The 27149-nt window shown below is 35.9% G+C and overlaps 1 protein-coding gene across 3 annotated transcripts in view; it reads right to left on the reverse strand.

Moving 5' to 3' along the window:
- The window catches only part of FBXL2 (F-box and leucine rich repeat protein 2), an 80002-nt gene that overhangs the window by 19447 nt on the left and 33406 nt on the right, over nucleotides 1-27149 (reverse strand). The window contains exons 3-8 of one of the 3 annotated variants that reach the window (XM_045537398.1): nucleotides 14788-14842; nucleotides 14445-14519; nucleotides 9413-9507; nucleotides 555-623; nucleotides 360-455; nucleotides 7-133 (exon numbers count right to left, since the gene is read on the reverse strand). In XM_045537398.1, coding sequence (XP_045393354.1) covers nucleotides 7-133; nucleotides 360-455; nucleotides 555-623; nucleotides 9413-9507; nucleotides 14445-14519; nucleotides 14788-14842 — 517 coding nt within the window. Of the gene's footprint in view, nucleotides 1-6; nucleotides 134-359; nucleotides 475-554; nucleotides 624-9412; nucleotides 9508-14444; nucleotides 14520-14787; nucleotides 14843-27149 lie in introns of those variants that run through there. The other 2 variants (XM_045537387.1, XM_045537388.1) reach the window with 2 other exon arrangements.

Raw genomic sequence — 27149 nt, forward strand, 5'->3', positions numbered from 1 at the left:
TGGTACCTGTGTACAGCCCCTGAGGAGCAGGGCTTTCAGGCCTCGACAGCCTCGCACCAGAGCCTCGATGCCATCCTTAGTGATCTGATCACACCAAGAGAGGTTCAGGTACTCAAGGTTTCGGCAGCCCTCACTAAAAGAACAAGAAAGAAAAACACCTATGTGCAGTCTCTCCTACAGAGAGTTAATTACCAACTGTGAGTTTAGTATATCACAAGCAACTTAGAGGGGAATTGACCTGGGACCTATCTAAGTCACTTATCTCTTGCTCCAACGTGACCATTAGGAAGGCTTCAGATACACCAGAATGTTCATAGCTTTGGGCATTTCCCTTGACCATAAACAGCAGACACTCTTACCTGATCCCCTTTAAGGAGCTGTTTGTAATAGACACACAGGAGGTCAAATCCAGATGTTTCAGCTTGGAACAGAATCTGCTAAGGCTATAACACGTGCTGCAAAAGAGCAGACGCACTAAAGATATTTTGAACCACGTTTCTCTCCCCTAACTCTCCCTATGGCCACTTAGTCACTAATTAATCCTCATTACTTACCTGTCAGTGATTTTTGTGCACCCATTGAGATTTAAATGTTCAATGTTTCGGCAGTTCTGTGCAAAGGTCCTAAAATGAGAAAACATTGTAAAATTCCCTGCTAATTGCTGGGCAGCCACTAGAGGGCACGTGTAACCATTCACACTTAGAATAGTGCCCCTCAAACTTTAAGGTGTACACAAATCAGCTAGGGCTCTTGTCACAGTGCAGATTCTGAGGCTGGGGCTTGACAGTGTGCAGTTCTAAGATACCGCCCAGCGATGCCAGTGCTGCTAGCGTGGGGACCACACTTTAAGAAGCAAAGCCCTGGACTGCTCCTTATCAGCTCTCCTTCAGCCACACCTTGGTGAATCATCTGAGAACGGAGGCCTGGCTCTGTTTCTTCCTCTCTATAGAAAAATCAGTTTGAAGCCAGGGAGCAAATGTTTCTTGTATTGTGCCATGCTGTTACTTGGTTACCCTAGAGTCTTTCTGGAGAAATCACCTTTGGTTGTAGATAGGGGTCAGTAGTTGATCAGTATCAAAACCAATCCATTTACTGGTGAGGACACTGAGTCATGAAGGACAACTGCCTCAATCATGGTTGCAAGGCCAGAAGCAGAAAATTAAAATCCCCTAATCGCCACTCACTGCTTAACATATTCAGCAAGGACTAGCTCAGATCATCTGCATCTCCCTGGAATACAGCTTCAATATATCTTATAGTATCAAGTCAGGACTTTTGGGTACTTCCCACACGATACTCAAAAGCCTCCAAAACCTAGTCTCACCCATATCTGCTCCTTTTGATCTGCCCTAGTGCAGGCAGGGGGAACCAAGCTGGAGTCTGGTAGACTCTCTGAGATGAGGATATGGAGCTAAAAGTCTAGAAAGACCAAGGCAGCTAGAGTTATCAGAGAAGAAGAGTACTGGAGTGACAGACCTTCACAAAGAGAACTCCAGAGATCTTCAGAGGGTGCCCCTCGAGAATCTGTGTATTGTATGAGTGTACTGTGTCAGATGAAACTACCCGAAGCAAGGGAAGGAATCAACAAAAAGTATTAGAATAAGAACAGAGCTCACCCAGGGCGAGGAATAGTGCCCATTTCCACCAGTCAAGAATGAAAAATGTCAAAATTCTTGGGGCATTGGGCAGAGTATTGAGAAGGGTCTTGCTTTACAAGTGGAGTACACTTAGCCCTAGACTAAACACTGCTTTGGTACAACCTAACAAATTTTAAAAACAAGACCTAAAAGGAACTATTTCCAAGTAACTTGACTGTGTCCCAGAATAAAACCCAAAAGTATTTGTACGAATACAAAAAACATCTGCATCCAACAAAGTAAAATTCACAATGTCTGGCACTGAACAAAAAATTACCATGTTTTCAAAGGAGGAGGAAAGTATTTCTATAATGAGGAGAAAATGCAATCTATCAAAACCTACCGAAAACTGACACAGATAGCAGAAATAGCAAAGACATTAAATGTTATTATAGTTATACTATACAGAATACACTTCTATGAAGCTAAAGATTAAACATGTTATGTAGAGATATGAACAATATAAAAAAGACCCAAATTAAACTTTTAGATATGAAAACCACAATGGCTGAGATGAAAATTTACTGGATAGGATTAACAACAGATTAGAGACGGTAGAAGAAAAGATTAGTGAACTTGAGAAGACATAGCAATAGAAACTATCCAAAATGGGGCTAGGCATGGTGGCACATGCCTATAGTTCCAGCTACTTGAGAGGCTGAGACAGGAGGATCACTTGAGCCCAGGATTTCAAGGATGCAGTGCTCTATGATCACACTTTTGAATAGCTACTGCAGTCCAGCTTGCGCAACATAATGAGATCTGTCTCAAAAAAAAAAAGAGAAAACAGAAACTATCTTAAGATGAAACACAGAGGAAAAAAAAAGATAAAAAGAACAGATCATGAATGAACTGTGGGACAACTTCAAGCAACTTGATACACATGTGACTGAAATCCCTAAGGAAGAGGAAACAGAGGGAAGAGGGAAAAATATCTTAATAAGTAATAGCCAAAATTTTTCCAAACTTTATGAAAACTATAGACCCACAGACACAAGGAACTCAAAGAACCACAAGCACAAGAAATATGAAGAAGAACACACCAAGGCATATCATGACCAAATTGATCAAAACCAGTGATTGATAGAGAAAAGGAATTAATCAGATCTGCAGTAGAAGAAAGTTGTTCAGGCAGAAGAAAAATGATGCCAGATGAAAATATATGTCTACAAAAAGGAATTAAGAATACTGAATGTGTTGGCCAGGCGCGGTGGCTCACGCCTGTAATCCTAGCACTCTGAGAGGCCGAGGCGGGTGGATCACTCGAGGTTAGGAATTTGAGACCAGCCTGAGCAAGAGCGAGACCCCGTCTCTACTAAAAATAGAAAGAAATTATATGGACAACTAAAATATACATAGAAAAAATTAGCCGGGCATGGTGGCGCATGCCTGTAGTCCCAGCTTCTTGGGAGGCTGAGGCAGTAGGATCGCTTAAGCCCAGAAGTTTGAGGTTGCTGTGAGCTAGGCTGACGCCACGGCACTCACTCTAGCCCAGGCAACAAAGCGACACTCTGTCTCAAAAAAAAAAAAAAAGAATACTGAATGTGGCAACTACTTGGGCATATACATTTTTTTAGTTATTTCAATCTCTTAAGAACAACTGACTGTTAAAAATACTAACAATCTAGTGTAAGTAGAATTAAAATATATGTTAATAGCATAATATCATAAAGTCTGCATGAGGAGAAAGTCATATATAATTTGAAGTTAGACTGTAGAAGGTTAAAGTTATATACTATAAACACTAAAGCAACCACTAAAATTATAAAATGAAGAGTTATAGTTACTAAGCTAAAAGGATATAAAATGAAATCATAAAAATACTCAGTTAACCCAAAAGAAGACAGAAAAAGAGGAAAAGGGGAAGAAAGAATGTATGTGACAAATAGAAAAGGGCAAGATAGTAGATTTAAACCATAATAATCACATTAAATTCAGACAGTTTGGCCAGGCGCGGTGGCTCATGCTTGTAATCCTAGCACTTGGGAGACCAAGGCAGGTGGATCGTTTGAGCTCAGGAGTTCGAGAACAGCCTGAGCAAGAGCGAGACCCCGTCTCTACTAAAAATAGAAAGAAATTATATGGACAACTAAATATATATAGAAAAAATTAGCTGGGCATGGTGGCGCATGCCTGTAGTCCCAGCTACTCGGGAGGCTGAGGCAGTAGGATCACTTGAGCCCAGGAGTTTGAGGTTGCTGTGAGCTAGGCTGATGCCACGGCACTCACTCTAGCCCGGGCAACAGAGCGAGACTCTGTCTCCAAAAAAAAAAAAAAAAAAATTCAGACTGTTTAAATATCCCAATTAAAAAGCAAAGATTATCATATTGGATAAAAAGCAACACTCAACTATTTGCTGCCTACAAAAAACCAACTTTAAATATATTAACAGATATGAATAGGTTAAAGTAAAAGAACATATATATTGCCAATACTAATTAAAAGAAAACTGGAGTGACTATATTATATAAAACAAAGTACACTTCATAGCAAAAATATATCACCAGGGATAAAAGAAAGCCATATCATAATGAAAAAGTAGCCAATTCATCACAAAGACATAGCAATCCTAAATGTTTATATACCTAATAATATAACTTCAAAATACATGAAGCAAAAACTGATAGAACTACAAAAAGAAATAAATACAAAATTATAGGAAGATTTTACTACTCCTCTCTCATAAGTTGATCAAAGAGGTAGTCAAAAATTAGTAAGGTTACAGAAGATGTGCTTAACACTATCAACCAACTTGACCTAACTGGCATTATAGCACACTTCACCCAACAACAGCAGAATACACAGTCTCCTCAAGTGCACATGGTGCATTTACCAAGAGAGACCATATTTTTGACCATAAAACAAGTCTCAATAAAATTAAAAGGATTCCATCATACAAACTATGTGCTGTGATCACAATGGAATTATTAAAACATTAGAAATAACATATTCTTCTGGAAAATGCCCAAATATTTGGAAACTAAATGATATACTTTTAAACAACCCATGGGTCATGGAAGAAATCAAAAGGGAAATTAGAATACATTTTGAACTGAATGAAAATGAAAATATAGCATATCAGAATTTATGAAATGCTACTAGGTCAGTACTTTAGGGGAAATTTATAGAATTATACTCCTATATTAGTAAAGAAAAAATGATCTCAAGTCAATGACTTCAGCTTCCATCTTAAGAAACTAGGAAAAACCAAAAGACCAAATGAAGCCCAAAGTAAACAAAAGAAAGAAAATAATAAAGATCAGGGCAGAAATCAATGAAGTAGATAACAAAAAAACAAAGAAAAATGAGTGAAGATAAAATCTGGTTCTTTGGGAATATCAATAAAATTAATAAACCTCTAGCCAGATTGACCAGGAAAAAAAAAAAAAGAGAAAAATTACCAATTTTGGGACTGAGAGAGGAGATATGACTACAGATTTTACAGAGAGTAAAATGATAATAACAGGATATTATAAATAACTTTAGGCCAATAAGTTCAAGAACTTAATGAAATGGACAAATTCCTTGAAAGACACAAGCTACCAAAAGTTATTCAAAAAGAAATAATCTGAAGAGTTCTATACTATCAAAGAAATTAAATCTGTAGTTTAAAATCTTCTCCAAAAGGAACACGCAGGCCCACATGTCCTCAATGATAAATTCTACCAAACAGTTAAGAAAAAAATTATTAATTTTATATTAACTCTTCCAGAAATTTAAAGAGGAAGAAATACTTTCCAATTCATTCTACAAGGTCAGTATTACCTTGCTACCTAAACCAAACAAAAACATTACAAGAAAAGAAAATCACAGAACAATATTCCTCATGAAAATAGCTGCAAAAAATTTGAACAAAATTTTAGCAAATAGGATCCAATAAATATAAAATATATAATACATGACAACTCAAGTAGGGTTTATCTGAGGGATGAAAGGTTGCTTTAACATTTAAAAAATGAGCCAGTGTAATTCACCATACTAACAAACTAAAAAGGGAAAACCATATGATCATCTATATGTTAATAGATGGAGTTTAAAAAGCATTTGACAAAATCTAACGTCCATTCCCAATTTAAAAAATTGCCAGCCAACTAGGAATAGAAGGAAACTTCTTCAATTTGATGATTTACAAAAAACCTATAGCTAAAATCATACTTGAATGTGTTCCCTCTACAACTGAGAACTTAGCTAAGATATCTGCTTTCACCACTTCTATTTAACATTGTACTAGAGATTCTAACCAGTACAATCAAGCAAGATAAAAAATAAAAGGCATCAACTGGAAACAAAGAAAAATGATCTTCTTTTACAAGTGATGTGATCATCTATGTAGAACATCCAAAGAAATCAACAAAAAAGCTGCTAGAACTAGTGAGTTTACTAAGGTTTCAGGATAAAAGATCAATGTGCAAAAATCAATAGTATTTCCATTTACCAGCAATGAACAATTAAAAATTAAAATGACATTTACAACAGCATTTCAAAATACTGAAGGATAAATATGACAGAAGATATGCACAATCTGTATACTGAAAACTATAAAACATGTGAGAGAAATCTCAAAACACCTAAATAAATGAAAAGATATACCACGTTCATAGGTTGGAAGACTCAATAGTGTTAAGACGTCAATTCTCTCCAAATTGATCTATGGATTCAACATCATCCTAATCAAGATCCCTGCAGGCTGTTTTGTAAAAATTGACAAGCTGATTTATTTTTACATCAATGAAAACTATAGAGGTACAAAAATAGTCCCACATGTCTATGGAAAACTGATTTTCAACAAAGGTGCAAAGGCAATTCAGTGGAGAAAGGGTGGTTGTTTCAATAAATGGTGCTAGAACTGGGTATCCATAGGCAAAAAAACGAACTTCGATCTATACCGTACATCATATATAAAAATCAACTCAAAATAGATCATAGATCTAAACTACAAAACTTTTTGAAGAAAATGCAGCAGAAAAATTTATGACCTTGAGTTAGGCGATGATGTCTTATGACACCAAATGCATGATTCATAAAACAAAAGAATTGACAAATTGACCTTCATTAAAATTAAAAACTTTTTTTCAAAAAGACAGTTACGAAAGTGAAAAGATAAGTCATTGACTGAGAGGAAATTTTAGCAAAGCACATATCTCATAAAGAGCTTGTGTCCAGAACATATTAAGAACTCTGAAAAGCTAATGATAAGACAACAATCTAATTAAAAAAAGGCAAAAGATTAGAACAGAAATTTCACCAAGGAAGATACAAGGATAGCAAATAAGTACATAAAAAGATGCTCAACAGCATTAGTCATTAGAGAAATATAAATTAAAACCACAATGAAATGCCACTACACATACTTGTTAGAATGGCTAAAATTAAAAAAGGCTGACCATACCAAATGCTGGCAAGGATGAAGAAGAACCAGAATGCTGGTACATGCTGGTGGGAATGTAAAATGGTACAATCTCTTTGGAAAACAGTGTGGAAGTTTCTTAAAAAGTTAAACATGGACCTACTAAATGATCAAATCATTCCAATTCTAGGTATTTACCCAGAAGAAATGAGAATGTATGTCATACAAAGACTGGTATGCAAATGTTCATAGCAGCTTTATTTGTAATAGCCCCAAACTGGAAAGAATCCAAATGCCCATAAACAGATGAATTAATAAATACACTGTAGCATATTGATACAAGGGACTATTACCCAGCAATAAAAAGGAATGAGCTACTGATATACATGACATGGATGAATCTCAAGGCAATTATGTCAAGAGAAAGAAGCCAGGCAAAAAAGAAATATATGCTGTATAATTGTATTTATATAAAATTTTAGAAAATGCAAACTAACCTATATGACAGAAAGCAGATTAGTGGTTGCCTGGGGATGGAGCAGGGATGGGAAGGAAGGATTACACAAACACATGATGAAATTTTGGGGGACATGGATATGTTCATTATCTTGATTGTGGTGTTGGTTTTATGAGTGTATGTGTCAAAACTTATTAAATTATACACTTTAAATATGTGCAGCTTATTGTATCTCAATTATATCTCAATAAAGCTGTCAAAAACCCATAGGACTTCTATATAATAAAGGAGCAGGAGTTACGGAGAATGTACATACAAGATCCATTAGTACTGGGTTTTAATCTATTTTGTTTACTAATGTAGCTTCATTGCCTAAATCAGTGCCAGGTATAGTAGGGGTTCAACAATCATTTGTAAATGAACAGGCCCCTCCACCAAAACCACCACCACACAAATTTGGGGGCAGGCCAAGGCTGGTTCTAGGTGATTACGATAAACTAAAGGGGTAACAAAATTCCTTCTGAGTCATGATTTTGTGATTATGCTTACCATTATTTCTCAGTGTAATCTATATAAAAATGTATAGATATCTTACCAATTAATGCACATTTTTGTTCTAAAACTCAGGGCAAACCAATAAACAGTCTTAGCCTCATCTGATAGTTTTGCTAGTGGATATGACTTTATTCCAAATGCCAAGATAAGAATGTATTTCTTTGATATTCCTCATCAACAATCCAGATCTTCACATTTATTTTAGTTTCTTTAATGGAACCATTATTAGATTTATGTTCTCTATTTTAAATTATCTCAGGACCTATCAGAACATTTAAGCTTCCTGTTAAGATAATAATCAGTCCATTCCACTTGTTTACAAAGCTTTTGAAACAGCAGAAAATCTGATGTAATGGCTTGAATTTCTTGATTTAAAAAAAAACATCACTTTGTTCCATAACATTTAATGTGAATGTTCTTATCCTTAAAAGACATTGTGAATCAATTTTGTTAGTAATGGTGCAGCAGATGTTTGAATTACAAAGCCTACTGTCTGCATTCACTATATACTGCACATTCTTACTGGTGGTCTGCGACTGACGTACACTGTGGTGATACTTAAGTCTGCAAGCATACAAAGTCGGTTCCAAGTGTCTGGGGTGTGTGTCCTAATTTAGCCAGCCTCAGAAGCAATAGTAGAGGCCACGAGGATAAGGACATGAAGGTTCTCATCATATTTGTCTCCAGAAAACCTCAAAGCACATGTTCTTAACAGTGGTCTGATAACATTTCCAATAAATAATGGCTATCCAGTAAGAGGTGGGCATGCATTTCGTTGGATAGGATACATTGCTAACTATAACAAAATGAATATAGTATCATACCCCATTATAAGTAAGCAAAATTCTAGCTTACGCTAAGAAAATTTTTATAAGAATTATTTTATTAGTATAATTGATATAAAAAGATGGCCAATATTATGAGAAGAAAACTAGAAGATAGGGAAGGGAAGAAGGGAACAGAAGAGATGTGAACAAATATTATGATATTATTAGGTGCTCCAGGGGTAGGGAACCTGCAGCCTCAGGGCCACATGTGGCCTTCTGGATCCTTGAGTGTGGCCTTTTGACTGAATCCAAATTTTACAGAACAAATCCTTTTAATAAAGGCTTTCACAAGAAGCCTGTGACACTCCTATGCAGGAGCTGTAACTGCCCTCACTTTGCCAAAGAGAGAACTGATACTCAGCCAGGTGAAATGATTTGTCCCGAGGTCACATCCTTAACAACAGTGTAGCTCAGTTTCCAACCTAGGCCTGCTACTCCAAAGTCATGGTTCTCTCGTTAGTCTTTGAAAATTACCGTAGAAAGAATCTAACAGAAGAAAAGGATATAATATGCTTGGTTTATTTTTGCTGAATAAAAATGTCAGCTACAAGCTGCCATGACAGAGTGAGTTCCTGTGGATTTGACTTACTTCAAGGAAGAATCCCCAACACCAATGCAGCCTCGCAAGCTGAGCTTCCTCAGGAATCCACCACATCGCTTCGAGATATTTTCCACCACTCGACCCTTTAATCAAGAAAGTTGGAAAAAAATTTCATTTTTTTTTCATGCTGCTTATCTAACAGCAAAATACCTGAAATTTAGGAACTGAATATATTTTTCCAAGTGTAATAGAAGATGTTTTGGAACATTCCTCCAGCACCTCAGTTTTACCCCTAATGCATAAAGGTGGAGGCAAGCACTGAAAAATGTTTTCAATTAAAGCATTAGGTTTTCCTTTAAAAAAAACCAGTGCACTGCCTTTTGAAAGCTTTAGCCCTAGGACCAGGACTCCCCAAACCAAGGCTCACAGCTAATCCAACAATCATACAGACCTGTGAGGTCAGCTATTGGACACTGGCCACTAAGCAGGGATCTAAAACAATGTTGCTTAAAAAAGAAAACCCTGTTTTTTGTAGTGAAGTAGTATTCCATGGTATACATATACCACATTTTATTAATCCACTCATGTATTGATGGGTATTTAGGTACCCCCATAATATCCTGAATTTAAAAAAAAAAGAAAAAAAGAAAAAAGAAAACTCTACTTTAGCCAAACAGTACCATTCTAAAAGTATGAAAATGTATTGTAAAAGCTCCCCTTCCATCCTCCTTAGTAGTCCCCTATTTAAACACATTTGCTTTGAAAGAGGAACTTTTCCTGAATATGGGCAAAGATATTAGAGGAGGCAAAAAGAAAAGGAACATTGATTTAAACATTTCCCTTTTGTCCGGAATGATTTTAACACTTTCTTGTACCTATTACAGATCATTTAATAGTCAAAAAAACCTCATGGACACTCCACAATGGAGGTAAGAAAGAGTATTTCTGGGCTGGGCGTGGTGGCTCACGCCTGTAATCCTAGCACTCTGGGAGGCCGAGGCGGGAGGATCGCTTGAGCTCAGGAGTTCGAGACCAGCCTGACCAAGAGTGAGACCCCATCTCTACTAAAAATAGAAAGAAATTAACCAAACAACTAAAAATAGAAAAAATTAGCCCGGCATGGTGTCGCGTGCCTGTAGTCTCAGCTTCCTGGGAAGCTGAGGCAGGAGGATTGCTTGAGCCCAGGAGTTTGAGGTTGCTGTGAGCTAGGCTGACACCATGGCACTCTAGCCCAGGTAAGAGAGTGAGACTCTGTCTCAAAAAAAAAAAAAAAAAAAGAGTATTTCTGGAATATAGGAGACCCTTTGGTGTCCCTTAGTATTACTATACCCTGTTGTTAAGGTCAATAGCAAACTACAGCAAACCAATCCAAGCACTAATAGTCCAGACACTTCAGGAATGATGGTCTGGGTCACTCCACCAAGTAAAGAACCATGACTAGCTGAGGTGCTGGTTGAAAGCAAGGGGAATACAGAATGAGTAGTAGAAGAAGGTAATTGTAAATACCAACTATGACCTCTTTACCTCCACAAGGGAGGAAAAGTTAAAAATGGCCACTTTATTTTGAATACTACTGTCCTCACTTTATTTTTTATTTTTTTTAGAAATAGGGTCTTTCTCTGTTGCCCAGACTAGAGTACAGTGGCATGATCATAGCTCACTGTAACCTTGAACTCCTAGGCTCACATGATTCTCCCACCTCAGTTTCCCAAACAACTGAGACTACAGTTGCATGCCATTACGCCCAGCTAATTTCTAAATTTTTTGTAGAGACAGGGTCTCACTGTGGTGCTCAGGCTGGTCTTGAAATCCTGGCCACAAGTGATCCTCCCACCTCGGCCTCCCAAAGTGCTAGGATTACAGGTGTGAGCCTTCGTGCCAGGCCTGTCCTCATTTTATAAAACAGCAATCTTGGCACTGAACTGTGAGCACTATAAATTGACTAGGATATATCAAACCACAGGATTGCAAGATAGGGCTAACACATTGTTATCTGGCTAACATTTTAATTAAATTGAAAATCCAGCTGGGTGCAGTGGCTCATGCCTATAATCCCAACACTTTGGGAAGTGTATGTGGGAAGATGGCTTGAGCCCAGGTGTTGGAGGTTGCAGTGAGCTATGATCACACCATTGCACTCTAGTCTGGGCAATAGAGCAAAACTCTGCTTCAAAAAAAAAAAAAAAAATTAAGTTGAAAATCTAAACTTTGATACCACTAGCACTTATTTATGCTTTGAGACTACCTAAGCCAATAATTATTTTTTAAAGCAAAATTACAGACAACTATAAAATAAATCATTGTCACCAGGGGAAAAAAAGATTATGACTTGGAAATCTAAGATAAGTATTTAAGTACCTAACAAAGAGCAAAAAACCCCCTCCATATCAACGTTTACAAATGTAGCACCTGATATATATTTTTCCATTTCAAGTTAGCAACATTTATATAAACTTTCTACTCTTCCTTTCTTTGGAGCAAAAGTTCTTGTACTGGAATAAAAAAATTACATAGACAACTTTCTGCTCCACTGTTTCCAACTAGGAGGGGAAAAAAGAGCAAAGCCCTTCCAAATACAATATTCAAGCCAATGACTCTATCTTATCTATTAGCCAATATGTTGTAGGTATGCATTTTAGAATGAAGGGCTTTAGAGAAAATTAAGCCCTAATATGGGCTTAAAAGACTTTTGGAGTTATGACTTTTAGATTAACATGCTACTTGGTTATTTCTCATTTTTGGCCTAGCACAATATTTAATAATCCTGAAGACACTGACAACAAAATGTCCAACTTTTAAAGGCATGGAATATGGCAAAACCTCAGGGAAACCACATATATTCAGGAAAGAGTGATGTTGAAGAAAAGGCACCATGGGCACTGGCCACCCAGATGTTTCATTCTGCCTTTTTGTTTTCTTTGAATCGCACCAATTGTGCAACCCACACCATTCAAGGTACCTACACTCTCCTCTTTGTAGGTGAATGTCCTTGGGTAAATTTCTCAACCGTTTCTGTGCCTCAGTTTCTTCAAGATGGTGTTTTTGAGATAATTATATGTATTAATATATGCAAAGTGCTTAGAATAATGCCTGGCACACAGTGAATACTGTGTTAGTCTTTATCCTTGGCACCTTCTCTCTTCTATCAGTGTATCCATAAATCAACATTTCCTTCCCAAAGGGCATGTCTTTAACACCATCTGTTTATCCACTGAATGCTTCCAAAGGATCCTGTTTAAGGGCTGTGGGAGGCCCCAAGACTTGGTTTATAAGCCAACCTAGACTCAAGCTGCTAGCCCAAAAGGGAAACGAACCTGTATGAAAATACAGTGAAACCCTGGTGCCAGCAATTTCAGGTATTCACCTGTAATTCTTTACACAATTGGTGAACTATCAATTAGTCTCTCCATTTAATGGATATACTCCTAAGTCTTTCTGCGATTCGCACATATATCCATTGGCTGAAGGTCAGCAGTCAGCTAAAATTCCTTAATCAAATAATGTACAAGGCAGTGATATTTACTTGAAATACTAGTATTTTTGTAATATCTGAATTTAAAAGATCTTAACATGCTTTCCAAAAAGTTGCACGATTTAGAAAAATCATCAAAACTGAGGAGACATTAAGAACCACAGAAAAAGAGAAAATATTTTGCCAAATTTTTTCAAAACACTGACTCTTTTGGCCAGTAGAAATGACAACAATTTTTAGAATTTAAAGTCTTCCTCAATATCATTAAGCAAAAATAATGAACAAAGAGTTAGAGATTATCTGTTTGAAGGGGAATTACATTGGCTGGTATGGAATGCCAGTATGTTTTTGCTATCAAGTCTGGAAAGGGCATTAAAGAACATTTACTTCAGGGACCTTAGTCTAAGCCAGGAACTGGAGCTTATCCTTCCAGGATGGCATGAATCGCTAAGGTTCCTGCCCACTTCCAAGCTCAAAGCACCACAATATGACAGAAATGAATGGTTTCCCAACACTAGCTGTGGGAAATCCTGTGCTCCGCCCCACGTGCTGTAAGTGATCTGCTCACAGGTTTAACGTGGGGACCCCAGACTCTCCAACAGTAAGTAACCTAGCAAAGGAGGCGAAGGGCCTCCACAGCTGACCATTAGTTTGTCCAGGTAACACCAGGTTAAGTAGCTAGCTTGGACCCATCTTCTTGTTACATATATTCATTTCTTTATCCATCAGAAAAGACATAAAACATACACCTTGGTAAAAATACTTGGGGAACACACTACGTAACTGAATTAAAATGCAATTCCACCACTGTAACTGAGTTGGCTAAACTGAAAATGAATAAAGTTTATTATCTACCCTACTAACATTGGGTAGATAATAAACTTCACAATCTCAGGAGCCTCAAACTAGCGCTCTGGAAAATTACCACTACGGGCAATGTCCTTTATTACCCCGTTGCTCCCTCTCTTTTTGGTTAAAAATTTAGTATTGAATATAAAGTTGTTATAAAAATAAACTTTCCTCATTTGTTCAGGTTTACCATATTTAAATGGAGACATTTACATATTTACAGATAAATACACCAGATTCTTGGAATTATAAAAGCCTTTAAAGATTATCTATTTTAAAGATAATAAAACAGAAGCACTGAGAGATTACACGGCCTAAGTGGTTGAGCTGGGGTGACATATCAGATCTCCAGCCTCACTCTTGGGCCCATGCTTTATGCCATTTCACCATTCTTGATGCTGAATTAGAATTCTCAGTGGATCTCTCATATCAGTAAATATTTGTCAAGTTTCCTAAGGTTAAAAGCACTGAGCCAGGTATTAATGATGCATGTGTAAGGCTTTAAAAAGCCAAATGGTAAAACTCAGACTACAAACACGAACAAGAGGGAAAAGTAATCGGTTACTGATACACAGTGAAAGTAAAATACAAGCAGAATTTTGGTATTAACATATGCAAATATCTTCCACTTTTCTTTTCTCTGTTCCACCTTGGCACTTGACTATTAAATCTAAATGCAATAAAATTTTTAAGAAGGCAGGAAAGGGGCAACAGTTATTTATCGCTTAAAGTCGTCTGTCTAAATCAAAGCTAACTTACCTCTACATCTGTTTGAAAGTTAAAAAGATCTATTCTTTGCCAGTTGCTTCCATCCAGGGCTAAGATGTTCCAAGCCTGGGAGGTGGGAGGTAAAGGAAGAGGAATGGAGGTGAAAGAGATACACTTACTGAGACCATTAAGGAAAGTCTTGATTCAACCTTTGTACGTATTTCCAAGCTTTTATTCTTGATGTATATCAACAATCAAATGTAGAATTATGATAACATTTGGGTTATATTAAAATAATTAGATTTTAATTTTTAATGGTTTATTTGAACTAAAACTCATCCTCATTCTAACAAAACTTGATATTTAATGATTAAAAATCTGGTGAATACTATACCTTGGAAATCTGTGCACATCGGCACAAAGTTACAATATCCAAGAAGGAAAATATTCTATGAAGAAAAAGAAAAAACACAAAAGAGAGGTGGTGTTAACATTTTAGGATAATTATAACTTGGAAGATCTAACACACCACCTGGATATGTAAGTTTTATCACGATTCCTCAATTTGCAATACATTAAGTGTACAATAATTTTACATAACTATTGTAAAATATTAAATGTCTGAACTTTCAGAAGGTGTTTTAGACACACTATAAAAATTTTATTATAACAGAACTCATTAAACATTTATTTTCTTTGTCCTAAGAAATGGATATGGCAAAGTAGATCATAACTAGTTCTATTCGAAGACCAACTCTCTGATCCCCCGGGCACCCAGCCTGGTAAACAGTTAAATCCTTCTAATTCTAATGTCCCCATACAAAGCACAAACCCCTTTCCTTGGTGGCAGATGCACTAAACAGGCTCAGATGCCTGAGAGTCAAATAACAAGGCCAAAAAAAGCTTTGTGATGAAGCCCATTTGGTTTGATGTGTTTGTTCACCTGGCAGAAAGATGGCATTCATGAGTGGTAAGGTCTGTAAGTGACCAGTTTTTGCTAAACAAAAAGCCAAGAAAGATGAGAAAGATGGGGAAAAAAGAAAAGCAGACAGCAGCAAACAAAAACTTGGCTGACATCAGTAATGCCTCTTAGAGGAAGCAGTAGCCACCAGCATGGCAGAGGTCTAGTGAGGCCCCGACATTCTGGCAGGAAAGGAGCTGCTGATGACAGGATAGTGAGAAAATAGCTGTGTGCGCCTCAGTGCTGTGGAGTGATAGCTGAAAACAAAGAGCAGCTTTTCTGTGAGGAGAAGGGTAGTGGGGTTGAGGTCAGGACAAGAATAGTGTTTCAATTCTGGCAGTCCTGGAGGGTAAATATGAGGGTATGTGCCTGTGTGTGTATGGAAGGGTAAGACGGGTGAGGTGGCAAACAGCCACTTATAAAGTTCCTCAAAATTCTTCAAAGGTAACAATCAACGGTGAGTTAAAAATCCATGGGAAGAACAGGAGAGCCATAAAACACCACAGTGTTGTATCTTACAGTAACCCACACACAGTACCCTGGGACTAGTGACTACATACCTGCCAACCTACAACATAGGCTCCAAGCATTTTCTAGTGAAAGGCAAAGGACAGAAACATAATAACGGCTGCAATGATCTTAAAAGACTTAAAGGATCTTTGTATATAGGAAAATGGTGGTGGCCGAAATATTAATATGTGTACTTAAATATATATATTAAACATATTTCAAGGTATCTATACATCTATATTTCCTCTCTGGAAATACATCTTGCCAAACCCACAGGCCCTCCTGCCCGCAATATCTGTGTTCTGTGCCATATGACCATTCCACAACCAGCCACAACCAATTGTCAACTCCCTAAAAAATAAACAAACAAACAAACCAAGGATCAAAGAGAGAGAAACTAGTCTAGTACAGCAGAATGCATTTCATGTGGCGGTTGGGTTCTAAAGTCTAAGCTGAAGGTGACAAAGGAGTTAGCTAAGTTTCACTTGAAAATCCCTTAAGAATGTACCACCTCAGAGAACCACATGGTTTATCACCTCTCAGTAATAATACTGGTAATAATAAAAATGGGTGATTATGCACTATATGCCAGGCAGGGTTTATATGTTAGTCATTTAATTGTCACAACAACACTACGAGGTGTGTGCTATTACTAGCTCCATTTTACAGATAAAGACACCGAGCACAGAGAGGTTAAGTAACCTGCCAAGGCCACACTGACAGTAATGGTGGAGCTAGCATTTGAACCCAGATAGTCCAGTGCCCAGGCCCATGACCACAACATATATTGCCTTGGAAAGTTTAACATGGTCATTTTTCCCTCAGAATTGGACTAGATCAGCGGTCCCCAACCTTTTTGGCACTAGGGACCAGTTTCATGGAAGCTTCACTTGCTCCGCCCTTCATTCATTTCCTGCTGTGTGTACTCCCCACCCCCACCTTCCTAAGTTTCATGGAAGACAATCTTTCCACAAACAGGGCAGGGTGGGGCTGAAACTTTGTATCTGAGGAGTGCAAGTCCCTTTAAATTATCAGGCCCATAGCAGCACTGAAATGTGACAACAGTCACATCTCACTTCCCTTTGAGCTAAGTACTTTTTTTTCAAGAGATGAGTTCTCAGTATGTTGCCCAGGCTCGAGCAATCCTCTTGCCCCAAGTATCTGGGATTGCAGGCACATGCCACCACTCCCAGCTAGTAATCACCTCTTGAAGCTACTTGCTATGTGGGCTCTAGACAGACTGATGCCATAGCCATAAATTAACCTAACAATGCCATACACTGACACCATACTCATACCCTATAGTTCAACAATGCACAGCCAAGCACTTATCAATGTTACATCTGTAAACCAATGAGAATTCCTGAAAAGTAACCTTTGTAATCAATCACCCCTCTCCTGATTCGTCCTTTTTTCCTTTAAAAACTCGATCCACTCCTTTGTTCTTGGGAGCACTTCCCAGAGTTTCCTGAGCTGCAGTCCTCAACCTTGGCCCAAATATACTCTCTATATTAATCTTGCCTCAGTTTCCTCATTTAGGAATGCTATTTCTTCAACTGTTAACATCAGATGAAGCAGTTTTCATTCAGTGAGCATGCTGTTTAGGAAAAACTAGCATCATACTAAGTGAAGCAAGATGCTCACACACTGAGACACATGCAGGAACCAATAGGTGGAACAGAAATTCACATCTCATGCTTACCACCCAATTTTATGATTACTGAAGGAAAAAGTAGATTGCCTAAAGTATTTACGTTATTTCCCCTCTTCTCCCACCTTTTAAACTGAATGTAGTTGAATTTGCACAGATAGGTATGATGACATTCCAAACTGCCAAACTGAAGCCCAATCCAATTCCTGACTCATATTCCAATGAATAAAATGAATTCCCTGAATGACACAGCTTGGGATCTGGCAACAGAAACAGAGATAGCTAAAGGAATGGCAAATTGAGTTCTGACCCCTCCAAAACATTTCTTTCTGGAAATTGCTTCCTATCTCAAATGTGATAACTTCACTTTCATGAGGGAAGCACTGCAATGACACCCTGGTTTTAAAGATACACAGGGAAGTATATGGTTGGATGTACTTCTGAACTTTGTATTCTGTTCCATTAGTCTACCATTGTGCCAGTAAGACCCTGTTTTAATTATGAAGCTTTATAATAAGTCTCAATGTCTGGTAACATAGATATTTGTTTATAGCTTTGTTCTTCATCAAGATTACCTTGGTATTCTTGAACATTTTACTTTCCACTTAAGTTTTAGAGTCAGTCTTAACTTTTACAAGAAAACTTTCTGAACTTTTTACTGGGATTGCATTGAATTTACGGAAAGTTTGGAAAGAACTGAGACTCTTATGACGTTAAGTCTTCCAATCTGGAAACATGATATGTTACATTACTTATTTAGAAATTCCTTAAGTTCTCATAGTAATTTCTGTAGTTTTCCAAATAGACACCTTGCTCATCTTTAATTATATTTTTTCCTGGTTATTTGATGATGTTACTATTAAAATGGAGTATTTTAAATTGTTGCTAGCATAGAGATAAAATTTTCATATATTGACCTTGTATCTAGTAACATTTAAAATCCGTTTATTCATTCTAATAATTTTCTACATACAAAATCAGTTCACCTGTGAATAATGACAATTTTCTTCTTTCCCAATGATTATGTTTTCTATTTCTTTTTCATGCCTTGTTGCAGTGGCTATGATCTCCTCTAGTACAATTATAACAGAACTGGCAATGAAAGATATCTTTGTTTCATTCCCATCTCAGAGAAAAAGCTGTTACTCTTCAACCATTGATTATATTTACTACTGGGTTTTTTTGGCCTTTTAAATTATTTTGTAATTACTTTGTTACATCCTATAAAGTATTTCAGTTTTGCACATGCATTATCTCAACACCTCCTTAATATGTGCTTATCCCCCTTTTTAAATTTTCATTTAGAACAAGAGCAAGTAGTACAGAGTTACCATATCCACCCTTCCCACACACACACAGTTCCCTCTATTGTTAACATCTTTCATTGGTGTGGTATATTTGCCACAATTAATGAACCAATATTGATTATTATTTACTAAAGTCTACAGTTTGCATCAAAATTCACTCTTCATACAGTTTATACTATGGGTTTTGCCAAATGCAAGCTGTCACGTAGCCACCATTACAGTATTACATAGAATAGTTTACTGCTCTAAAAATCACCTGTGTTTCACCTATTCATCCTTTCCCTAATCTTCACGATCCTCTGGCAACCACTGATCTTTTTAATGATTTTACAGTTTTGTCTTTTCCAGAATGTCACATGGATGGAATCATACACTCTGTAACTGCTCAGACTGACTTCTTTTACTTAGCAATATGCATTTTAAGGTTCCTCCAAGTCTTTTCATGGCATGATAGCTTATTGCTTTTTATTGTTGAATAATATTCCATTGCATGAAAGTACCAGTTTATCTATTCACCTATTGCAGAACATCTTGGTTACTTCCAGTTTGGGTGATTATGAATAATTCTGCTGTAAATATTTATGTGTATATAAAGTTTTCTACTCATTTGGATAAATACCTAGGAGTGCGATTGCCAGATTAAATGATAAATTATGTTTAGCTTTGTAAGAAACCGCCAAACTGTCTTCCAAGGAGGCTGTACTATTTTGAAGCCTCACCAACAATGAATGAAAGTTCCTGTTGCTCTGCATCTTGCCACCATTTTGTATTGTTAGGTTTCTGAATTTTAGCCATTCTAATAGGTATATAGCGGTATCTCACTATTAATTTTCAATTCCCTAGTGACATATAATTAAGCATTTTTTCATATGCATATTTAGTATCTTCTTTTGTGAAGCATCTGTTCAGATTTTTTGCCCATTTAAAAAACTGAAAACTCAAGAAAATGACCCAAAGTTCTTTATAAATGTTGGACATCAGTCCTTTATTAGATATGTTTGGCAAATATTTTCTCCCAGTCTGTGGCTTTCATTTTCTTAACAGTGTCTTTCTCAGAGGAGTTAATTTTAATACAGTCTAATGTATCAATTTTTTTTTCTTTCATGAATAGTGCTTTTGGTTTGGTATCTAAAAGCTAATTGCCAATTCCAAGTCACCTAGATTTTCTCCTATGCTTTCTTCTAGAAATTGTGTTTTATATTTAGGGATGTGATTCATTTTGAGTTGGTTTTTGTGACAGGTGTAAGGTCTATGTCTATCTTCATTTTTGAATATAGATGTCCAATTGTTCCAACATCATTTGTTGAAAAATATATACTTTCTCCATTGAATTGCTTTTGCTCCTTTGTCAAAGATCAGTTGATTATATTTGTGTGGCTCTACTTCTATGCTCTCTATTCTGTTCCACTGATCCATTGATCTACTCTTTCACCAACACTATATGTCTTGATTACTGCAGCTTTAAGTCTTAAGTCCAGTAGTGTCAATCCTCTGATTTTGTTCTTCTTCAGTATTGTGCTGGTTTTTCTGGGTATATCCACAAAATAACTTAGCAGTGTTTTGGTTGGAATTGTGGTTAATCTATGTATCAACTTGAGAAAAATTAACATCTTATCAATATTGAGTCTTCCTATCCACGAATATATAGTATCTTTCCATTTACTAAGATCTTCATTAATTTCTTTCATTGAAGTTTTGTAGTTTTCCTCATACAGATCTTATAAAATTTTATGAGTTATACTTAGGTGTTTCCTTTTTTGATGCTAATGTAAATGGTATTGTTTTAAATTTCAAATTCCAGTAGTTCACTGCTGGTATATTAACCTTATATTCTGTAACCTTGCTATAATTGCTCATTAGTTGCAGGAGGGTTTTTTTTTGGTTTTTGTTTTCATCAATTCCTTGGTGTTTTCTACATGGACAATCATGTTACCTGCAAACAAAGCCAGTTTTATCTCTTCCTTCCAAGGTATACATTTTCTTTCCGTTTCTTATTGCATTAATAAGGACTTCCAGAACTATGATGAATAAAAGTAGTGAAAGGAGACATCCTTTTCTCATTCCCAATCTCAGGAAGAAAGCATCTAGTTCTCATCAATTATGATGAGATACCAGCTGTAGATTTTGTGAAGATGTTCTTTATCAAGTTAAGGAACTTCCCCTCTATTCCTAGTCTGATAAACATTTTAGCATGAATGAGTGTCAACATTTGTCAAATCTTTTACTTCTTTCCCTTGTAATTGTCTGTGAAATTTATCCATGTCGTTGCATGATGCAACAGTTTGTACTTTTTTATTACTCTGTAGTGTTCCATTACTACAATTTATTTTTCCATTCTGCGGTTAAATGACATTTATGTTCCTAATTTTTGTCTACTATCAATGAAACTGCTATGGATATATTTTTGTGCTCATCTTTTGGTAGACATACATACCTATTTCACTTGGATATATACCTAGAAGGAATTGCTAAACTAAATGGTTGGAGCGTTCACCTTTGCTAGTTATTGCCAAAACGTTTTCCAAATTAGTTGTGCCAATTTATCCTCCCATGGACAATTTATGAGAGTTCCAGTTATTCCACACCTTTACTAATACTTGGTATTACTGGTCTTTTTAACATTAGCCTTCTGGTGAAAATATGATGATATCTTATTAAAAATGTGTTTCCTTGATATGAACAATGATATTGGGCAACTATTCATATGATCACTGGCCATTTGGGAGTTTTTTTTGGTGAAGCACCCATATTTAAAATTTGGTTTTTCTTACAGATATGTAGCTTTTTGTAGGTTTTGGATACGAGCACTTTCTTGGACAACATATCTTTTCTAACTCTCTTAAGGTTGCCTTTTAATGAGTAGTTTCTCAATTTTGGTAAAGTCCAAATTATCAATTTTTTAAATGGTTGTGAAATATATGGGATGTCATCTTAAAGAACTGTTTGCTTACTCTAAGGTTATGAAGATATTCTTATATATTTTCTTCTATAATCTTTACTGTTTTACTTTTCACATTTAAAGCTATGAAGTATTTCAAATTACTCTTTGCTTATGTTCTGAGGTAGGTATCAAGGTTCTTTTTTCTTTCCTGTATGGTTATTCAATTGACCCAACACACTTTAGTGAAAGGTTATCCTTTCTCCATGGAATTCTAAGAGTACTTTTGTAAATCAAGTGACCCTATATATGTGGCTCTGTTTCTGAACTCTTTTGTGCCAGTGAAGTATGCATCTTTCCTTGTACTAATACCACTTTGTCTTGATTACTGTAGTTTTATAGTATGTCCTAACATATGGTCACAGAAATCCTCCAACTTTGCTCTTGTTCTTTGTGATTGTTTTGGTTATTCTAGGTTATTTACATTTCCATATAAAATTTAGCATTAGTTTACCAATTTCCAAACAAAAAAGCCTGATGTGGTTATGACTAACATTGTTTTGAATATATAACTCAAGCTTCCAATCCATAAACACGATGTGCCTCCTGATTTATTTAGGTTATTTAAATTTCTCTTCAGCAACATTTTGTAGGTCTTGGTATAGATAGATGTCTTGCACATCTTTTGTTACATTTAGTCTTAGGTAATTTTATGCTACTGTGATTGGCATTTTTAAAAAAATTCATTATCCAATTATTTGTTGCTTATAATAAATACAATTGGTTTTTATATGCCGACTCTAAGTCCAGAAACCATGCTAATACATTCAATTCTAATAATCTATAGATTCTGACTTTCTATGTGCACAGCATATCATCTGCAAATCAGAGGGTTTTTTTTCCTGCTCAATTGTTATACCTTTTATTTCTTTTACTTGCCTTACTGCAGTAGGTAGAACATTCAGTAAAATGTTAAACTAGTGACAGTGGACACTCTTGTTTCTACATATAAAAGAAAGGTGTTCAATATTTTACCATAACATGAAATACCCTTTGTAGATATTCTTTACCTCATTAAGGAAGCTCCATTTTATTCCTATTTTTATCATGAATGAGTATTGAATTTCATCAAATGTATGTTCTGCATTTACTGAGATATGGTTTTTCTCCTTTATTCTGTTAATGTAGTAAGTTATATTGATTTTTAAATATACAAATTTTGCATTCATAAAAAGCTATTGGTTATGATTATTATACTTTGAATATACTGAATTGAATTGCTAGAATTTTGTTTAAGATTTTTGCATCTTTGTTTATGAGAAACATCAGTCTGTAATTTTTATTTCTTACAGCATCCTCATTCAGTTTGGTAAAATGGGTATGCTGGTCTCATAAAAAAAAAAAAACTTCCTCTATATTCTGAAAGAATCTGCATAAGATTAGCATTATTTCTTCCTTAAATGTTTGGAAAAAATCACAGTGAAGCTTTCTGGGCTTGGATTGTTCTCAATGGGAAGATTTTATTTGTGAATTCAATGTCTTTAGTAGAGGACTCTTCAGATTTTTTATTTCTTCCTCTGTTGACTTCTGAAAGTTGTTTTTCTAGGAATTTCCCCATTTCATCTAAGTTGTTAAATGTATCTCATAATTCTGTCCATAATACTTATAAAAACTGGTATTGCTTTTTTTCAATAATTTGTGGTTTTGGCTTTTTCCCTTATCAAACTATGGAATTATCAATTTTTATAATAAAATTGTTGATTTCCCTATCTATTTTATCAACTTAATGCCCTTATTTCATCAATTCCTTCATCATACTTTCTTTGAACTTACTGTTTTTTTCATTATTTGAGATGGACTCTGATCACTGATTTTCATCCTTTCTAATGTATGCATTTAAAGCATTTCCTTCTAAGGTCTATCCCACAAATTTTTATATGTCATACTTTCATTATTGTTTAGCTTAAAATACTTCCTAATTTCCATTTTAATGTCTTCTTTGATCCTCAGATTTAGAAATGTATGGCTTAATTTCTAGTTTTTTCTTTCTTTTTGATACATAATTCTAGTTATCTTTCTTTTATTGATATCTAGATTCCACTGTCAGAGAACATACTCTAGATATTTCAATTCTTTTAAATTTGTTAAGATTTACAGTATAGCCCAATACATAATCTATTTTGATACATAGTCTATGTGCACTTGAAAAGAATGTGTTTCCTAAAGTTATTGAAGATAGTGTCCTATAGATGTCTAGTTGGTTAATTGTGTGGTTCAAGTCTCCTATATCTGATTTTTTGTCTGGTTATTCTATCAGTTACTGAAAGGGGTGTGTTCAAAGCCCTACATTTGATTATGGATTTGTCTATTCCTTCAGTTCTATTAAGTTTTGCTTTATATATTTTCAACTATTTTGTATTTAGTACATCTTTTGCCTTAAAGTCTTTGTTGATGCTAATATAGCTGCAACACCCTTCAGTTAATGTTTATCTTTTTCTGTCCTTTGCTTTCAATCAATCTGTGTCTCTCTGGAATTTTTAAAAATCCAGTTTGACAAACTTTGTCTTTCAACAGGAGTGTTAAGCTCATTTACATTTAATGTAATCATGGATATGGTTCAAAATCTATCATCTTGCTATGTGTTTTCCACTCATCTCATCTGCTTTTTGTTCCTTTGCTCTTTTCAGCCCTCTTTTGAAATAATCAACTAACTGAATATTAACATATATTTTGTGGTTGCTCTATACAATATGCATCCCATTTAGTCTACCTTGAATATACTTCCACCACCACAATAGTATACTTTCATCTAATCCTTTCCTGTCTTTTGTGCTACTGTTGTCATATATTTTACTTGACATTATGAGCCCAACAATACATTATGATTTTTACTTTAAGCAAATATTATTTCTTAAAGAACTTTTAAAAAGAGGTAAAAGGTATTCTATATTTATCATATTTATGGTATTCCTCATTGCTTCCTGTAGACCTGAGTTTCATTTCTCTTCACCTAAAGAACTTACTTTAGTGTTTCTTGTAATATGGGAATGTTGGTGATGAATTCTGTAGGCCTTTATTTTTAGAAAAGAATTGCACTGAATATTTAACTTTAGGTTGGGAGATTTTTATTTCATTGAGCACTTTAGAGATGTCATTCCACTGTCTCTGGTTTTCAATTATTTTTTTTCTTTCCTTTTTTTTTTAAAATTCTAGAGACAGAGTCTCGCTCTATTATCCAGGCTGGAGTGCAGTGGTATGATCACAGCCCACTGCAATCTCAAACTTCTGGGCTCAAGCAATCGTCATGCTTCAGCCTCCTGAGTAGTTAGGACTACAGGTACAGACCACCACGCCAGCTAAATTTTTTTAATTTTTTTGTAGAGACAGGGTGTCTCACACTATGTTACCCAGGCTGGTCTCAAACTCCTGGCCTCAAGAGATCCTCCCACCTCAGCCTCCCAAAGCGATGCAATTACAGGCATGGCCACTGTGCCTGGCCTTCAATTCTTATAAGAAGTCAATGAGTATTCTTATTATTCCCCCATATGTACAAGCCTCTTTTCTGTTATTTTTATAGATTTCTCTTTATCGTGGGTTTCCAGCAATTCAATGGTGTGTCTCGGTTTGTTTTTCGTATTTACTCACTGAGCTTCTTGAATCTGTGGGTTATCTATAATCAGATCTGGAAATTTGGGGGCTATTACTTCTCCAAACATTGTTATGCCTATTCTTTCTCTTTTTTTGGACCTCTAATTACATGTATGTTAGGCCCTGCAACATTAACTCACACGTTGCTGATGATGTGTTAAATTTTTTTTCTCTTTATGTGTCAGTTTGGATAATTTCTATTAATATTAACCTGTCAAGTTCATTGATCCTTTCTTGTGCAGTGAACAATCTGCTGAAAAGCCTAATCATTTTTAAAATTTGAGATACTGTATTTCTTAGTTTTAGAAATTTCATCAGTTATTACCAATATTTTCTTTTTTACAGTCAATTCTTAATGAGATTTACCCAAATGGTTACATTTACCACTGTTTCTTGCTTCCCATTCATTCCTGAGGTCAAATTTAAGTTTCTCTTTAATAATTCTTTCAGAAAGGTGAGCTCTAAAGAGTTGGAAGAAATATTAACTGTGATTTTTTTTATTTAGGTGAAATTCACATAACATAAATTCACATACCATTTTAAAGTATACAATTCAGTGACATTTAGCCCACGCACAAAGTTGTGCAACCACTACCTCTAGTTTCAAAATATTTTCATCATCCCAAAAGGAAACATCATATCCATCAAGCAGTCATTCCCTACTCCCTACTCAGCTCAGCCCCTGACACCCACCAATATGCTTTCTCTCTCCATGGATTTATCTATTCTGGATAGTTATGTAAATGGAATCATACAACATGTGACCTTTTGAGTTTGGCTTTATTTCTTTACATAATGTTTTTGAAGTTAACTCCTACTCATGTAGGAGTTAGTATCAATAGTTCTTTCCTTACCTAAGGAGTAGAATTTCTGTCCATATAGTAAGTCTATGTTTACCTTTTTGAGGAACTTCCAAACTGTTTTCCACAGTGGCCATATCATTATGCAGAAGGCTTTTATTCATCTTCATTTTAGAATAATAATTCAGCTTGGTAAAGAATTCTAGGTTTACATTTCCATTGATTGACACATGGAAAACATTTTTCTAATCTTTACTTCTACTGTTGCTGATGAGAGATCTGTTGTCAGTTTAATTGCTGGTCCTCTTAGGTAATTTCATTCATCTTGCAGATTTATTTAGGACTTTGTCTTTAAAGTTTAGGACATTTTGTTATAATATATGTAGGTATAAAATTTATCTTTATTGATCTGTTCAGAACTTCATGTGCTTCAGTTCGAGAATTGTTATCTTTAATCCATTCTGAAAAAATGTCAGGCCAGGCACAGTGACTGATGCCTGTAATCCTAGTACTTTGGAAGGCTGAGGCAGGAGCATCACTTGAGCCCAGGAGTTCGAGACCACTCTGGGCAATAGCAAGACCCCGTCTCCACAAAAGATTAAAAAATTAGCCAGGCATGGTGGTGCACACCTAGCCCTAGCTACTTGGGAGGCTGAGGCAGGAGGATCGCTTGAGCGCAGGAGTTGAAGGCTGCAGTGAGCTATGATGACACCACTGTACTCTAATAGCCTGGGCAACAGAGCAAGACCCTGTCTCAAAAAACCTAAAAAAATTCAGCTGCTATTGCTTCAAATATTACCCCTTCCACATACTCTCTGTATTCTTTGTCTACAAGTTCTTTAGAAATCATCTAATTCTATCTTCTGGGTCTATCAACCTTTCCTATATTTCCATATCTTTACCTCTCTATGCTAAACTCCCCATCTGTATTTTCCAATTTTCTAATTCCCTTTCAGCTCAATCTAATAGCTGTTTAGCCCATTCACTTTCCCTTACAGTGG

The sequence above is a fragment of the Lemur catta genome, chromosome 1 (assembly GCF_020740605.2).
Source record: "Lemur catta isolate mLemCat1 chromosome 1, mLemCat1.pri, whole genome shotgun sequence".
Classification (NCBI taxonomy): Eukaryota; Metazoa; Chordata; class Mammalia; order Primates; family Lemuridae; genus Lemur; species Lemur catta.